This window comes from Artemia franciscana, chromosome 5 (assembly GCF_032884065.1).
Source record: "Artemia franciscana chromosome 5, ASM3288406v1, whole genome shotgun sequence".
Taxonomy (NCBI): Eukaryota; Metazoa; Arthropoda; class Branchiopoda; order Anostraca; family Artemiidae; genus Artemia; species Artemia franciscana.
The window spans coordinates 51,990,721-52,008,932 of NC_088867.1; the positions used below are offsets into that span (position 1 = coordinate 51,990,721).

The 18,212-nt window shown below is 35.9% G+C and overlaps 1 protein-coding gene across 7 annotated transcripts in view; it reads right to left on the reverse strand.

Moving 5' to 3' along the window:
- Nucleotides 1–17,960, reverse strand: part of LOC136027568 (microtubule-associated protein futsch-like) — a 682,876-nt gene extending 664,916 nt beyond the window's left edge. For 4 of the 7 annotated variants that reach the window (XM_065704940.1, XM_065704941.1, XM_065704939.1 and 1 more), the window contains exon 1: nucleotides 12,289–12,372. In XM_065704940.1, coding sequence (XP_065561012.1) covers nucleotides 12,289–12,297 — 9 coding nt within the window. In that variant the 5' untranslated portion in view covers nucleotides 12,298–12,372. Of the gene's footprint in view, nucleotides 1–12,288; nucleotides 12,374–17,911 lie in introns of those variants that run through there. The other 3 variants (XM_065704944.1, XM_065704945.1, XM_065704942.1) reach the window with 2 other exon arrangements.
- Between the last annotated feature and the right edge of the window lie 252 nt (nucleotides 17,961–18,212).

The window sequence follows — 18,212 nt, forward strand, 5'->3', positions numbered from 1 at the left end:
ATTGTTGTTAAAGGTGGGGGACTGTAAGTTTCTTGAAAAAGGGTTTCCAGTAATGGCAATTCGAATAATATATTTTTTGTTTTGATCCAATGCCATTTTATGCTATTTTTCCTGGATCGGCTTCAAATACCTTTTTTTTCACTTGGCAGAATTTTCAAAACGAGTTGTCTTTCAGTTATTGTCTTCACTTTCTTCTTTACTAGGTTGCAGCTTACTACAACCATGAATAAAAAATATCGTTTGAGTTTCTGCCATTTTGTGCTAGAATCAAAATGTTGACCAAAACAGGGTCAAAGGGTTGATGTTTGAGGATGCATACTGGTTTGTATACGCTTGTCATTGGATAAGCGTATGCATACGTTTGGCCCAGTTTTTCCAAGCTTGGCCGAGTTCCACATCGCTTGGACCAGTTCCAACATGCTTGGCACGCTTGGAAGCGCTTTTAGCGCTTCCAAAGCGTCGCTTTCAGAAATTATTTACATCAGGTGACGCCTTCCAAACGTGCTAAGCGTAGCAGAACTGGTCCAAGTGATGTGGAACTCTGCCAAGCTTGGAGAAACTGGCCAAGCCTTGTGGAAATGTGCAGAATATGTGGGGTTTCCAGATACTGGGTCATTTAAAGTAAAATTAAAAAAACATTTATTGGAAGTGGGGAGATAAATTTTTTTCTTCTTATTATTGTTAGCCTTTATTTATGTATATTCTGGTATTAAAGGGTAATTGAGTGAGTGTTTTTGTCCTTCTTTATTTTTTGTTTTTTAAATAATTAGGTTGAGAATGAGAGGATTGCAGCCGTCCAACGTCAGGCTCTTTGAGGCTTCCCAGGGCGGTTGTATGTATGTATAGTTTTTGTAATTTGGTAGTTAGTAAAGAGTTCATTCATTAAAAAAAAGAAAAAAAAAATGAGGAGGAGCATAAAATAAGAACTTTAATGGTACTAGCCTACTTTTACTTTTTTTTTAATGTTTCCTTCAAAAGAGCCTTAATTCTGCTCTGTACCGCCAATTTGGACAAAACGCAAAGACGTTCCCACAAAAGCTAGGGAAGAGAGGGAGGGGCATGCATATTATTTAGCATAAATTACTCCTCTGATTTCTCGAAATCTTTAAAGTAGATGAAAAACGGATGGAACCCAGTAAACACTGAAAATTACAAAAAAAACATCGTAAAATAACAAAAAGGCTTCAGTGGGGGGGTATTTCTAACCACTTTCTGGGAAAGAGTAGAGGTATAACTCTAATCTTTCTCTATTTTTGATGCTTAGGAAATTGAATAAAAGACATATCTGTATATGCCCAGAGAACTACCAGGAGAGAATGAAACATATTAAAAAAACATTTCTTACTTAATAATATGAAGAATAAACATAGCAAGCACATTTTTCATGCAACTCTGCTAGACTTTACCCCAGTAGTGATGCCTCACTGGTTTTAGAAACACCCATCGCCGCTCTTTTCTTCTTTAGTCATTTAAGATCATGAAGAAGTTTAACGGCGATTCTCTCAAGATGTAGGTGTTATTAATTTTCTTCAAGACGCAGGTACTTGTTACATACTAGGGTATGTTTTCTTCAAGATGCAGGTGTCTGTTACAAAATAGAAGTTGCGCGATTTGTTAAAATTATTGAGGGTGACGTAATCTCGCGTGACTTATTGGATCTTACGAATCGCTTCAGTATTATTTCTGCACAGGAAGAATAAAAATCTACATTTATTAAAAAAAAGTGAATATGAAATATTCCAAAAACACGTGCACATAATAGCGTTGAATTAACATTGAATGCCGAGAAAAAGAAATATTTGAATTATGAAACAAGTGCTCCTGGTAACACCATTGGATAATTATGCGTGTATAATCATGATAGTAAGGAGCTAAATTTCTTTGGAGCATAACTCAAGTATTACAGAGGTGGATATGCGGGAGTAGCATCACCAGAGAAGTTAGAATTAAAAATGACGCAAACACAAAACTTTTGATAAAGAAGGTCAAATTCTTGCTACAGCGGCTGGAAAATGTTACCACTTGATAAATCTCATCACCATCGTCCTACTATTACCATTCAAAGAAAGGTAAAAAGAAAAAAAGCATACTAATCCAACAATGTCATGCAACATATCTTGTCTAGGTGCCGAAAAAGCAAGATATGTAAAAATAATGTGGTAATAGACATTGAAACCAAAAAATACAAATAAAAAGGGTACTAACGGAGATTATCAGCAAGGAAATTAAGGATGAAATGATGAAAAACGAACCCCATACAAAAGCTACTTGCGCCATTGAAAGTTTACCCACGGATACAATAATTGAACCATGCATCACTATGTAAGAAAAAAATGTTTCGAACAACATTTGTCTCGTTAGATATCATAGTTGGTTACCGCTCCAATCTCTAGGGTGCCAATAGTGACCAGCTAGATCGAGTATTATAGGATAGTGACGAAAAGATAGAAAGAATTTTCATTCTTTGTTAGTCTATAATCGGTAGTCAGCACGTCAGGATTAAAAATGAATAGTTCGCATTTAGCAGTCAATGGATAAACATGTCTGACCGCTTTTGCCTGGATACAACGGTTGCTACGCTATTTGCAGACTTATGTGAATAATATCGTGATAACTGCTTGAATTAATTGCTACAATTGAAATCTTGGATACAAAGGAGTGAGTTCTACGTTCGAGATAGTTCCTGAGGAATCCGGATGTGGGTGTTAGCCGACTACACCCCCATCTGGGTTTAGTCAGCTACAACCAATTGCACACTTTAAACTAGTGGGGGTAAAAAATAATTTCTTTTAAAGGCAGGTGACTTACATTATTTTGATAAAGTCAGAATGGGAAAGAAAGCCATATCCAAACACAACCGGACAAATCTGAGTTATCGGATCCAGTTATGAACTCTACTAGTAATTCGGATACGAGTGTCAATGCGGGCTACCAGAAAACAAATACAGAGAATATCATTAAAATTTTGGAAATGTTCCAATCTATTAATGTGAATATGGAAAACCTAAAGCAGAGTGTACTTGACATTCAGAATGATTTGGGTACAGTTACCAGTCGTGTTATGGTGTTAGAAAATAAAAGTAGTGCAACAGACAATGAAATTGCAACAGTGAAATTGACACTTCTAGCTCTGCAAAGTTTTGTAAAAGCCCAGTCACAGCTAGTTAAGAAATGCAATGAGGAAATGAATGTGGTTTTGTTTGTCTTCTTGATGAAAATCGTATGTAATTGCCTCGTAAAAAATCGTAATGTAATTGTCTCTTGTTGATGAAAATCGGGACAAGTTGTACAATTTGCTGTTTGGAGGCCTTAATGATGCCCCTTGAATGAGGCTGCATCTCGGGTTTCCGAGGTGATTGTGGACGGTTTGTCACTCAGTTCTTGTTTAGTTTTTTTCTTGTTCTTTTTGTTTTTGTTTTGTTGTGGAAATGAGGTCATATTACTTTGTTGTAAAACTGTATTAATATGGTTGATGGTGATCATAGCAGCCCGGGAAACAGCCGTCTTAAGAATTTGGAGGCTTCAATTTTGGACGTTGGTTGTATGTTTACGGAGCAGCTCCACCGGAATTATTTTATTGGGATTGCTGGTCAAATTGTTTCTTGTATTTGGAAGTACCTATTTAAAGATGGTTTGAGGTCCGGGTATAGTGGTGGTGATTCTTAAGATCTAAGAATTTTTTCACCTTAACTGCCAGGGTTTGAATTTATATTTTAATTTTTTAAGCAAGTTATGTGAACTTTCCATTTTTTAGATTATTGGGTTCACAGAAACATGGCTAAATGAGCATAACTCTGCTCTCTTGGATATTCCAGGGTATACACTTTATCATAGGAGTCGTCAACTTCGACACCATGGAGGAATTGGTGCATATATACGGAGCAATATCGAGATTTTGGTAAGAAGTGATCTAGTGCTGTATCACGAGATGTTATTTGAGCCACTTATGCTTCACCTTAGACTTAAGCCAAAAGATGTTTATGTTGTTGTACTATATATACCACCATCTGGGTCTATATGGACCTTTATGGATATTTTGAAGGAACAGTTGGATAAACTACCTACTGGTTTACACCTATTCTTCATGCTTGGGGACTTTAATATTGACCTTAATGATACAAATTAGAATACTCCTAAGAATTTCCTAAGGCTTTGCATTTCATGTCGTATATTTCCCACTGGAAAAGGCTAATGAGCGTCTATTACAGCTAGAAGTTCGAGACCGTAGACATAACCTGATTCTGCATGGTTTACCAAAAGAAAAGCGTGGGGATTCCTCAGAGATGAAAGTTCGGTCTGTTCTAAAAGACAAAGTTGGGCTCAAGGAGGAAATAAAGATTTCCAGGTCTTTTAGACTAAAAGAAAAAAAGTGTCTCCGATCGTTCCAACAGAACTTCAGCCCCGCCTGTTCTCTTCACATGCAGCTCTGATCATGATATTCTTTCGATCATGAAACTTGTAAAAAACTTAAAAGGTTCTGGTCTCCGAAGCTGTACTGATCTACCTCCAGAGCTAAATACTAAGCGGGCCAAGCTCCTTGCAAAGATGAAGGACCTTAAAGCCAGTTATCAATTTATTCGGCTCAAGCAGGCTGGTGCTTCGCTTCGACTAGAACACAGGAACAACGATAATGAATACTGGTCTGAAATCTTCATTAGTGATGATGATGAGAGTGGCCTTATTAACAATACTTGAAGTTGATTATCGTGTTCCACCTCCTTTTTTTTCTTTCATTGCCATATGATTATTTTTTTTCTCGCTGTGTCATTGAAAATGACTAAGAATGCTGAAATTTTCTATAAGTTTTTTAGTTTTTTCTTTCATCTTATTTCTTTTTTCTTCTGTTTTTTCTATAGTATAGTGTTCCCCCATTTCACACGTTCTCCCTGTTTTGTGTGTTAGTTTTAGTTCAAAAAAATGCAGTTCAAGTTTCTGGCGTATTTTTTTTTCCAGTGAACCATGAGTGCCAGTCGGGATATTGGTTTCATTTTCGCCTGCTTCGTGCCCAAGGAGTGCAAGTCTAACTCCACACCTTGCCCAAACAATTTTTGGTAAGTTATGTTAATTAATATTTCTCATTCTGGCCACAGGGATTCCACCGGGATGATTTCTAACCTTAAAGTTCTTGAGAAAAGCCCCCTAGATTTATTGGAATTATTAAACAGTTCAGAAGGAAGTCTACCAAATAAATATGATATTGGGATTAGTAATTTAGTTAATTGTAGATATAGTTCAATCCTGGGTAAGGTTTCAAAACGATCTGATTGTCTACGGACTCTACACCTTAACATCCAAGGCCTTTTGTCATCTCAGGATCAGCTAAAAATTATAGGCGAAGATTCTTTACGTCCCGACGTTTTAGGTATTTGCAAAACGTTTGTTACAGAGCAAACGGATTCATTACTGGAACTACCTGGATACAACTGTGAAAAAATACATAGGAAAAAGATGAGTAAAGGAAGATTGGCACTGTATATCTCCGACACGATTCTATACACGGTCCGACACGATCTTTCTAAGAACATTGAAGGAGTTTTAGAATCACTTTTAGTTGAAATTAATCCTGGTAAATCTGGCCAATATCCTAGACTACGAGGGTTCGTTTCCTGCAGAGTTCTTATCCGATTTGCTTGCATCTGGACTACTACCATCATTCACTATATCCACAAGGGTTACTGAGAAATCATCAGCTCTGATTGATAATATATTTTCGTCACTGACATTTCAGAATAGCTTCGTTATTGTTAGTGATATATCTGACCATTTCCCAGTTTTATCAGATCTTTTGTTGCCGAATATGCCGGCTCCAAGGTTTAGCCCCCCAACATCGCCTTACTTCGTTACGGAGAAGAACCTTGAAGCTTTAAAGACTAAACTGCAAAAATGTTCATGGGAATTTATAGATGAAATAGATGGCTTGGACTCTAATTTTGACTGATTTTACTCTAAAGTAAAAGATTGTTTTATAGAATGCTGCACCAGAAGACCTTCTAATCAGCCTCGAAGAAAAAATCAACCTTTTAACCCTTGGATGACAGAAGGACTTCTGACAAGCTCCAGCCGCAAACTCTACTTATGGAAAAGATACAAAAGTTCTCCTACAGCTCGTCACCAACAAGAATTCAAAACTTATCAGAATTTATTCAAATCATTGATTCGCAGAGCGAAAAGCGCGTATTATGCGTCAAAGTTTCTGGAGTGCAAAACACCATGAGAAAAACTTGGAAAGTCATCAATTCTGTTATTAGACCGTCATCTCACAGTCCTGACATTCCAACGAAGCTTGATGTTGACGGGGTACTGATCGAGGGCCCTTGTGAGATTAAGAACTCCCTTGCATCATATTTTGCTTCAGTTGGCGAAAAGACTGTCAAGGCACTTGGTGGAAGCGCGATTTCCCTCACACAAGATCAACATCTCAAGTTCATGGGACCCCCTTGCCTCATATCTATTGTTATAGAGCTTGTATAGGAATCAGAGGTGGCAAAACACATTCAAGGTTTAAAAGGTGCATCATCATCATCAAAGGTGCATCTACATATCAACTAAAGCTGTGCAAGCTATATTCCCTTCAATTCCCGGTCCTTTAACAAAGCTTATTAATATATCGTTTGAAAAAGGAAAGTTTCCTAGGTCCCTAAAAACTGCAAGAGTGATAGCTCTTGCTATCACACAAGGGTGGAAACAAATCGGCATATGCATAGCGACTAAAAACACACTGCAAGTAAAATCTTCTTGTACGGGCTATTTTGACGTCTTTGAAACCAGTCTAGAGTCAAAAGATATGCTTGCGTTACATAAAGTGGGAAAAAGTTTTCACTTTTCAATAATGATTACCACGAACTAAATGATTTCGATGAAGACTGTAGCTGGGTTCATTCCGTAAGCTTCTTTCCGCCGTTAGCTTCTTTCCAACTCCAGTGATTCGAGCAAGTGTTTTGAGGGACCTTAAGCTCCCCACTTCATCAATATTTTAATAAACACGTTTCAAAGCCATTTTGAACGTAAATGCGGTGAGAAGTGTCTGCTACTCTTTTGCATACTAATAGGTGATACACTGATATTGAGACGCCTTCATTTGATACCTTTTAAATACTAAAACTTGGCATGCTAGTGTTTTCGAAAAGGATTTAATACATCTTTTGACATTTTTCCAAGTTCTCTTAATCAATTTAAAATATGTTTATTCCCAATAAGACTTTGAAAAATTTGCTGAATTTAAAAATTTATATTAATGACGATCAAATGATTCAAGTCTTACGATTTGCAATTAAAGCTAATACCAAATCAATTAAATTGTGACTCTTGCATTGGATAATAACATCACTCTTTTTGTCATCAATTTGTACATGTTAATTTTAAGAGAGATAGGTTGAGAACTGACATAACCTTAGATAAATATTCTTCTTGTCTTTGGGGTAGCGGTTGTGTTGCTCAAGGTGAATATTAAGGTTGATCAATGACATTTAGTTTGAATGGCCTTTAATGGTGGTGTTAATGCTGGTCACCATCTCGAAAGGCATTTTGAAGAAAAATTAATTTTTCTTCATCACTGATTGTCTTATTGGTAATAAATTTATCATGATTGTCTTCAAAGTGCTGTTTTAGTGAAAGAGCGAGTTCTATTGGTGTCAATTTGTAGGGTATAGTCATTTATAGAGAATAATGTTTAAAATTCCCGCGATGACGATATCAGACACACTTTGATATAACTTGATAAAGTCTTATAGTTCATGGGATGGGGGTCCATTTTTTACCCCTACAGTGAGTCTCCAGCTAAGCAGTGTTTTTTATATATATAGTGTTTCTATATATTTTTATTTCTATTTATTTTTTTATAAGGGGGAATCGTTGTATTTAAAAATAACTCAATATTTTACTATTATTTTTTCTTGCCCTCGCATCGATCGCTTTCCTATAACTTTAAACAAACAAATATATCCCGATGAACCGAAATTTTTCCTCTCGGCACACAATCAAGCTACAAATAAATCCTATGGTTACATTATATTGGATCTCAATCAAAACAAGCGTGAGGATTTACGTGTGATCACGGGTAATTTTGAAAATGAAATTAACGTATATCTACCTGTAAATAGTAAAAAAGGTCATTAGTTATCATCATCATTAATCTCCTACCTGAGGTTTGTTTTAACTGAATTTAACTGAAGGCATTGTTCAATTGAAAGAAGTAGTTAAGCAGCAGACAAAGCAGCATCGTTCACTTGTACCTGCCCTAGCTTACAAGAAGAAAGGACAGAATTTCTAAAAACAACGGCTTGTTCAAGCGGGTGACAGTTTCTTTTCTCTGTAGCTGCTAGTAATCGCGAGAATTCACTCTTTCACCAATAGAGTACTTTGAAGATAATCTTGATAAATTTATTAACAATGAGACAATAGCCAACGATGACAAATTAATTTTACTTTAAAATGCCTATCGACGTGTTGACAAGCATAAAACTTACCATGAAAGAACGCTCAAAATAAATATCATTGATCAGCCTCAAAATTCATTGTCAGTACCACCACCATCACCAGAACAATCAAAGCCCGAAGAAGATTAATCTAAAATTCTATCAAGTGTTGAAGACCCAATGCCTCAATTGTATCGTGAGCAAAGTAAAAGACTCCTAACATATCTTGCTAAAAATGAACAAGTACAAATTGATGACAAAAACAGTTAAGTTGTATTCCACGGTAAGACCTACATTCTATTTTATTTCGTGTCAGATTTAATTGCAAGTGGTAAAAGACGTGGATCATTTGAGACATTTTGAAACATTTTTAAGGTCATCAAATTTTCCAAAAAACTCTTATTAGGAATTAACATATTTTAAATCGATTAAGGGAATATGGAGAATTATCAAAAGATGTTTTTAAATCGTTTTCGGAAGATACAAGCAGGCCAAGAAGAAATGGTGATTTAACAAGTATCAAACGAAGATGTCTTAATATCAGTGCATCATCATTATACTATGATGTAACATATATGTTTGCATCTTGATTTGGCAGGACCCTGAAGGTTTGTCCCTGACCCTCGCGGGTTTTTAAACAATCAAAAAAAATGATTTGGTGGGAGACCCTGAAAATTTTTCCTGGCCCTCGCAAGATTTTACAGTATCAACGAAAAAACAAGCCCTATTATGTAACAAGCACCTGCATCTCTTAGAAAACATTCCCTTTTGCGTAAAATAAACTTGCGTCTTGTAGAAAATTAATCACACCTGCGTCCTGAAGAAACTTAGAAAAAAGTTTAAGGACCAGGATTCGAAGGGATGTGGCTCCTTTTCAATTCAAAGGGCGGTCAGTAATTATCTCCATCTTTCATCCCTGATGTGAAAATATGAAGCCCAAATTATTAACTTCCTATTTATTCTCCGAATGCAAATAACTTGTTTCAACCTCTGGAATAACTAGTTCACACGGATGGGAAGATGATTAGGATAAACTATCAAGGGTCGATGAAAAACTGTTCACACACATGGGAAAGTGTTTGAATGCACCAAGTGTCACAAAGGGAAGAAAGAATTTCAAATCAATGCAGCATGAATGATTCAGATTCCTAAGTCTTAGCCTTGGCAAAATTTTCAGTAGTTTTTGTTAGCTCCAGATTGCTAGAATCAGAGGAATTAGTCCATCAAGAAAAAATAAAAGTACATTGCATGTCCGCTGATCATTTTCCCTTCATCATTTCTGATTTCAGGAAATTTCCCGCCATAATTGTCTTTTTTTCTTTAGTTTTTTACATTCTTTGTGACAAGTATAAAATAAATATAAATAATTCTCCACTATAGAAATAAGGTTATGGATCTACAGCTGTTTTAACAATCTTGACGTGATTCTAACTTTTAAATATTTTGGCTTGGAACTCTCGTGAAACCCATCGAGATCCAAGCAAAAAAATTGAAAAAAATCCAATAGAAATGATATGACGGGGAAACGATCAATCCCGAAGGGAATTTCTTTGAGGAATAATGGGAATCCTATGCGTATGAACTAGCTATAAAAATAAATTGAATAGAATGTAAGAAAACAAAGAAACTGGAAAAGTAAATTGCGGTTGGCAGAATGCATTGAAAGTATATAATTTGGGCTATATATTTGCATATTAGGGGGGGGGGGGGTAAAGTGTAACGAGGCTGCATGCAAGATGTGTTAACTATAATTATTCTGCATATTATAAAGAAAGAATTGCTTTTTTAACATATTTCCTTCTCTCCAGACCCTTAGCTGTCACTCTTTTCTTCTAGATGGTTAATAACGCAGAGGTTTACCGGTGATCCCTCAAAACACAGGTATTATTAATTTTCTTCAAGATGCGGGTGATTGTTACAAAAGAAGGAGTGTTGTTCTCCATGATGAAGGTACTTGCTATGTTGATTACTTTAACAATAGACGGCACACGCAGGAGTGCTGCGTGCTGGCACTGTAAACATGACTGTTACGTAATGATGGTGCACAAGGGGGAAGCTACGTAATACTTTAAGAGATGTTTTTACTTCAGGATTTCATTTTTTAGGGTGCTTTCTTTTTTCTTCAAAATTTCATTTTCTTCAAGGCGATTTTCCTCAGGGGACCTTTATAATCAAAATATGTTTTTCCACTTTTTGGAAGTGAAAGTAAGATCAGAGATTTTCTCCAGATAGAAATATGCCGTAGACATCTGTATCAATAAATAATTGATGCTATTATGATTCGGGGAATAAATTCTACGAAATAACCTATTCCCCGCACGAAATTTTGCTGCACACTTTCTGAATCAGCAGGCTATGGATCTCGTGTTACTAATCCATTCCCCTTTGAGAGCGTGCAAGTATGCAAAAGCTATTGATTTTTGATCTATTAGACACACCTGCTTGCTACATCACATTAATTTTCCAATGTGATAGCGCGCTACTGCGCTCATAGTGCGCTATGGTGCCGTGACGGTTGCATAAATTGCCACAAAATAATACCAACACAGAATTAACAAAATATAGAATTAAGTTACATGGCTTATGCCCCCATGAATTTACTTCTAATAGCTCACCCCCTTCTCGCAATTGATCTAGATTTATTGATTAAAAGTATTGGTTTTCGTGCAGTATTATATTTTTGATATTGTAGATGTACTTATGACAAATTTATCAGTATTTATGTTGACAATTATGTTGATTGAATGACTTTCTAGTTGAAAATATATACGTCCTATGTGTAAAATGTAAGTTTCAGTCCTCAAAGAGTAATTTGGTTCAATGATGTTTGTGAATTTGTTTATTAATAAAAAGTGTATATACAAAAAAGTCTGTGTCTTACAAAGCCATTTTGGTTTCAAGACAGAGTAATGTCTAGTTCACGTTAGAAAATTAATAAAATGTAGCAGGCAGCCGTGTCTAATAGATCAGAAACTATTAGCTTTGGGATACTTGCAGCTCTCAAGGGGAGTGGATTGGTAACACGCAATCCATAGGTTGTTGATTCAGAAAGTGTCCAGCGAATTCTCCGTGCGGGGAAAAGGCTATTTCGTAGAATTTATTTTCCGAATCATAAGAGCATCAACCACTTGTTGGTCTAGATGTCCAAGGCATAGTTCCATTGGGGGAAATCACTGGTCTTTCATTTGATTCCTAAAGCAAACAAAAATATAAAAGCTCTCTGAGGAAAAACACCTTGAAGAAAATGAAATCTTGAAGAAAAAAAACATATGGTAAAGTATTACACAACATCCCACGTATGCACGGTCATTACGTAACAGTCACGTGCGCACCATTCTTAAGTAACACCCACGTATTTGCCTTCCTCAGTTACAAACGAAGGTTCCCCGCGGGGCCTTGAAGAAACATTTCACTCGAGAGTACGTCATTCTCCATAAATCTAACATTTTCGCCAGAATACGTCATTCTCACAAGCGGGGGTTTCCAACATGACTAGCGAGCCCCTCGTTAGAATTGCTTCCTAGGGGTCCAGTGCCATTGGTTACTAGGGCACCCGGTGCAATTGGATTTTAGCACTCCGGTGGAATTGGATGCTAAGTCCTCGATGGAGTTGCTCTCTGAAGCTCCCATTTGAATTGTTTGCAAGGGCTCCCGCTGGAATGGTATACTAGAGCCCCATTGGAGTTGACTGCTAGGGTCCAGGGTCTTGAAGGTTCCCTGCTTGGTAGGGCCTTAGGCTTTTTCCCTACATCCTTAGGTTTAAACAGCCAAAAGAACTATGACGTAGTGTCTACGTTTGTATCTTGGTTTGGCGGGTCCTGAGGATTTTTTCCTTTTGCTTGCGGGTTTTTTAAGTAAATAATATAACAATTACCTGCATCATGAAGAAAAACACTCCCTATTAGATAACAATCTTGAAGAAAATTAATAACAGCCGCGTCTTGAGGGAATCGCCGTTAAATTTCTTCTTGATTTATGTTCTAGAAGAAAAGAGTAGCGACCATCGGTCATTTTAAAGTACCTATTGCATCTCTACTCACGTACCCCTTGGGGGTACGCAAAATTTTTAGTGGATGGGTGGCTGGCCAACAAAAAAAAATTAAACAACGCTTTAACTCTAGGACTAGCAATTTTATTAATACTTTAGCTATAGTTTTACTTAGTACCGTTAACTGAGAAGGGGTACCTAAAATTGTTTGTAGGTGAAATGGAGCAGGGGTGAATCTCCAGCATTTTTTTTTGGGGGGGGGGGGCAAGAGGGGTCTATATCCGGATAGTCAAGGGCCATGGGATATATAATAGGTTTCATCTCCTTAAGTTTCATTACTGGGAAGGGGCAGCTACCCCTTGCCCTCCTCCCAATCGACAACCCTGAAAAGGGGTACAGCGTATAAATAAGTTTTAAAGCCATTGCTCTAGGCAACTACCTCTTTTAATCATAGACAAAAATTTACTTCCATATTTTTGTTTTGTGTTTAGCCTACTTTTATTTGACTCTCGGTTTTTGAAGCACAATCCACATTTTGAACCCCGACTTGAGTAGGATTTTAAGCTAGTGTATAATGGGTTTTTATCCAACTTTAAGACATTTTTTTCAAACTTTCATTTTAAAACTTCAGTTTAGGAAAGGAAAAAAAAAGAAGGGGTTTGAAGAAGTTTTGCGGTTCAAAACACAGTCCGATACTTGTGGATTATACGCCAAACACTCAAGTGCTTCATGTAATAAGACCTTGTTTCAATCCTAATAAAATATCACAAAACATGATGAAAATATAATAGGGTACTTGTGACTTATAACCACCACACTCAAGAAGTTAAGTCAGATTAATCCTAATGAAATATATCTAAGTATGATGAAAGTAAAAGACTTTTGTAACAAGATTATGGAGACTACAACAAAAAATTATGGAAATAAGGCCCCCTGGGAAACATTATATTAAATATTGGGTACTTCCTTGTTAAATAGTACATACTCAAGAATTGAAGTGAGGTTAATCATATTGAAATATACCAAAATATCGTGAAAATATTATACTTTAGCATCAAAATTTTGGAATTGCAACAAAGAATTATGGAAGACCACATTTTAAACGTAACCTAAACTAAACTAACCTAACCAAAATAGCAACTAAATATTTAATTAAAATATAGATACAATGTAGTTTTCCGTCGAGCCAAAGCTAATTGTCTGGTATAAAGACCATTATAACCGGTGTGGTGGCTTTAATTCGAGCCAAAGCTAATTGTCTGGTATAAAGACCATGAAAACCGGTTGTTGTCTCATGTTTGCAATAAGAACTTGAGTGTGGTGGCTTTAATTCATAAGTACCTATAATACTCTAGAAACAAATCTAGACTGTATATTTGTACGTTAGGGGTGGGGGGGGGGATAAGTAATAGCGGGTCTGCATGCAAGTTGTGTTAGGTATAAAATTCTGCATATTATGAAGTGAAAACTGTTTTCTAACTCCAACTGTCCAAATATTTTATCCCTACCTCCTATTACGCAAATACAAAGCCCAAAGTATATATGTCCCATCCATTTTGTCACTTGTCTTTGTCTTGTCTCATACTAAGCTGAATGAAACTAACGAAGAACCGGTTTGTTCTCAATTGTTACAGAGTGTAAACTTCAGTGTTTGGTGTATAATACACAAGTACTTAGGGGTAAACGAATTCATCACTTAAAGCTTTTTCTCGTGCTATTTCTAAATTAAATAAAAAAAAACAAGTTTTTTTAAATGAAAGTAAGGAGCGACATTAAAACTTAAAACGAACAGAAATTACTCCGTATATGAAAGGGGCTTTTCCTCCTCGACACCCCGCTCCTTACGCTAAAGTTTTTTATTGTTTTAAAAAGTAGAGTTGCGAGAAAGAATCAAACTTTAGAGCAAGGAGCGGGGTGTCGAGGAGGAAAAGCCCCTTTCATATACGGAGTAATTTCTGTTCGTTTTAAGTTTTAATGTCGCTCCTTACTTTCATTTAAAAAAACTTGTTTTTTTTATTTAATTTCTGAAAGTTTTTTAATTAATGCATGACTGATTTTGACTCTCCGTACATAAATTATTAAAATGAAATTTGCATATTAATTCTTTTTTTGGCTAAATGGCTTTCTCTTAGTTTTGATCAGACGATTTTGAGAAATAAGGGGTGGGGACGGAGGTCTTGTTGCCCTCCAATTTTTCGGTTACTTAAAAAGGCAACTAGATCTTTTATTTTTAACGAACGTTTTTATTAGTAAAAAAAAATACGTAACTTAAGAATTATCTTACGTAACAAACTTTTATATTCTTATATTTTTGATTATATAGATGAGGGGGTTGATCCCCTCGTTAATACCTCGCTCTTCACACTAAATCTTGTTTTATCCCAATTCTTTAAGAATGACCCCTGAATCAGAAAGGCCGTAGAATAAATAGTTGAAATTATTTAAAAAATTTTAGCATAAAGAGTGAAGTGTTTATCTCCTCCTAAATACCTCGCTCTTTATGCTAAAGTATTTTTGAACCCCTCATAAGCGTAATAATCTCTGTTCCTTTTTAAGTTTTAGTGCTTCTCCTTACTTTCAATTGAAAAAACTTTTTCATGTTTATATTTTCATTGTTTTTTTTATAGTAATGCTAGAAAGTCCTGCGCCCTTTTCATTGAATTTCTCTTCCCCCATGAAATATTCCTCCAAGGAAAGATCCTCCCATATAGCCCCCTCCCCTGAACCCCACACCCAAACCAAAAAAATCCCCCTGATAACGTCGGTACACTTCCCAGTAACCATTACTGTATATTGGTCAAAGTTTGTAACTTGCAGCCCCTCCCCCAGGGACTGTGGGGGGTAAGTCATCCCCAAAGACATAGTTATTATGGTTTTCGACTATGCGGAACAAAATGGCTATCTCAAAATTTTGATCCGTTGACTTTGGGAAAAAATGAGCGTGGGAGGGGGCCTAGGTGCCCTCCAATTTTTTTGGTCACTTAAAAAGGGAACTAGAACTTTTCATTTCCGTTAGAATGAGCCCTCTTGCAACACTCTAGGACCACTTGGTCGATACGATGACCCCTGGGAAAAAAAACAACAAACAAATAAACACGCACCCGTGATTTGTCTTCTGGCAAAAAATACGAAATTCCACATTTTTGTAGATTGGACCTTGAAATTTTTTCTATAGGGTTCTCTGATACGCTGAATGCGATGGTGTAATTTTCGTTAAGATCCTATGACTTTTAGGGGGTGTTACCCCCTATTTTCGAAAATAAGGCAAATTTTCTCAGGCTCGTAACTTTTGATGACAATAACTAAACTTGATGAAACTTATATATTTGAAAGCAGCATAAAAATCTGATTTTTTGATATATGTTTTTGCATCGAAATTCCGTTTTTTAGAGTTTCGTTTACTATTGAGCCGGGTCGCTCCTTACTACAGTTCGTTACCACGAACTGTTTGATATAGTAAAAACTCCTCAAACTGCTTAAAACTGCTCATAGTAACCAAAAGTTTAAAAATTCATTAGAAAACTTTCTAGTGAGAAAAAATTGTCATTCGTAGCTGATTAAGGAATTGCTATTATCAAGTTCGTATCCAGGGGGGGGGGGGGTTAAGCCCCTCCCCCAAATTGTTTGTCTAAATTATAAAATACGTACCAAACCTGAATATAAACAAAGTTTCGATGCGTTTTTCATTTTTTTTTGTAGCCTCCTACGAAAAAATCTTTTATAATTGCCCCCCCCTCCATTCCGGTTCTTAGAGTTTCTTTCACTATTGAGGTGAGAGATCCTCCTCCCTAATCAACAAATCCTGGATACGGCCTTGGCATTATTACAACAAATTGTTATTCCAACAAAACTTAAAAGTAGAGTTATTTTGAAAAAAAAAACGAAATTTTTCAGAGAACCCCTTTTGCAGAAACTGCTCGAAAAACGGCACCACAGCAAAACATAAAGCACGCCATTGGAATCGCCATTTTTGAAAACCTTAGACAGGAAACTTAGACCCCCGCCTTGAACAACACGGAAAATCAGATTTTTCCATCGTTGCATATCTTCTTTTTCCTTTTTTATTCTGTTTTTTTTTCTTTGTTGCTAACAGGACAAACATCAAATAGAATTGTTTAAGGCCTTGTTTGAAAGGTAGACCTGTTTTCTTAGATCTAATTAGTTTGTAACTGATTTTAAATTTATATTATATTCTTAAAACTATAGACAAGGTAATAGGCCTAAGTTACCTTTTAGGGCTCCATCAAGGGCTCAAAATGGAATTTGTCAGGCGATTATTAAATTTAGAAAATGCTTGAAAAATGTACAAATTATGTATTCACTTTGTTCCCCGCTAAATTAGGCCTATGTCAATATTTAAATATTTACTATGTATTTTTCAAAATTCCTTAAAAACTTATATCCTAAATCAGGATTTAGGGAAGTTTTGAGACTCAAACACGTTCCTTGAGCCTTGTTTGTGGTGTAAATACATATTTTTGAATGTTTCACTTTTATAACAGGTTGCACTACCTCATTAAAGGTCAGTGAGCTTGGAATAAGGAAAGGATGACGGTAGATACTTCAGTATTCCAACAAATCTTAAAAGTAGAGTTATTTAAAAAAAAATCTGAAATTTTTAAGAGCACCCCTCGTTTTTCTTTTTTGTTGTGTTTTTTTCTTTGTTGCTAACAGGGCAAACATCAAATAGATTTGCTTAAGGCCTTGTTTAAATAAGTGGCCTATTTTCTTATATCTAATTAGTTTGTAACAGATCTTTAATTTTATATTATATTCTTAAAACTATAGACAAGGTAATAGGCCTACTACTTTTGGGGCTCCATCAAGGGCTCAAAATGGAATTTGCTAGGCGATTACTAAATTTGGAAAATGCATGAAAAATGGTTCAAATTACGTACTCACTTCCTTCTCAGCTAACTTAGGCCTATGTCAATATTTTAATATCTATAACGTATTTTTCCAAATTTTTTAGAAACTTATAGCCCAAATCCGGATTTAGGGAAGTATCGAGACTCAAACAAATTCCTTGATTCTTGTTTGTGCTTTAGATATATTTTAAAAGCTTTCACTTTTGTAACAGGTTGTACAAGCTCATTAAAGGTCAGTGAGCTTGGAGAAAGGGAGGGGTAAAATTCTAGGACAAGCTACTTTTCATTTACCAACCCTAGCTCAACTACCTCCCAAAATAGCAAATAGCCCTTCATCTTGAATTTTATCAAACAGCCAAATACAACATAGGGAAAATATAACCTTAGAGAACCCATAATCAATAAACAAAACAGTAGTTCATAGCTGACAATGCAAACTGAACTGATTCAAAGAATGGATCTTGTCACCAGATTTTCTTTCACCAAGCCTAACTCAACTACTTCCCAAAATGGCAAAACATCCTCCATCTTGAGTTTTACCAAAGAGCCAAATACAAAAAATTACACCTCTTCACCACAATTTTATTCAAAATATTACCTTAGAAAACTCAAAGCAATAGACAAAACATCGTAATTCTTACCTGACACTACAATGCTCAACTGAAGACTGAACTGTTTGAACAATTGAAATCATAATGTCGTTTAGCGTTTAGCACATAATTTTCTCTCCGAGAGTAGCAACATATCAGGGTGTTTTAATCCAACGCGTCAAGATGAAAATATTTTATGACTAGATGGAAATATTTCGGCCCAATAAGATGTGAAAACAGTAACTGAAAGAAGTTGAAACCATGCAAAATTGCTTTAATTACAAGCCATCTAATGTTCCTACTAAATTAATAGAGGATACTTTTTGCTTCAATATATATGATTCGGGCTTAA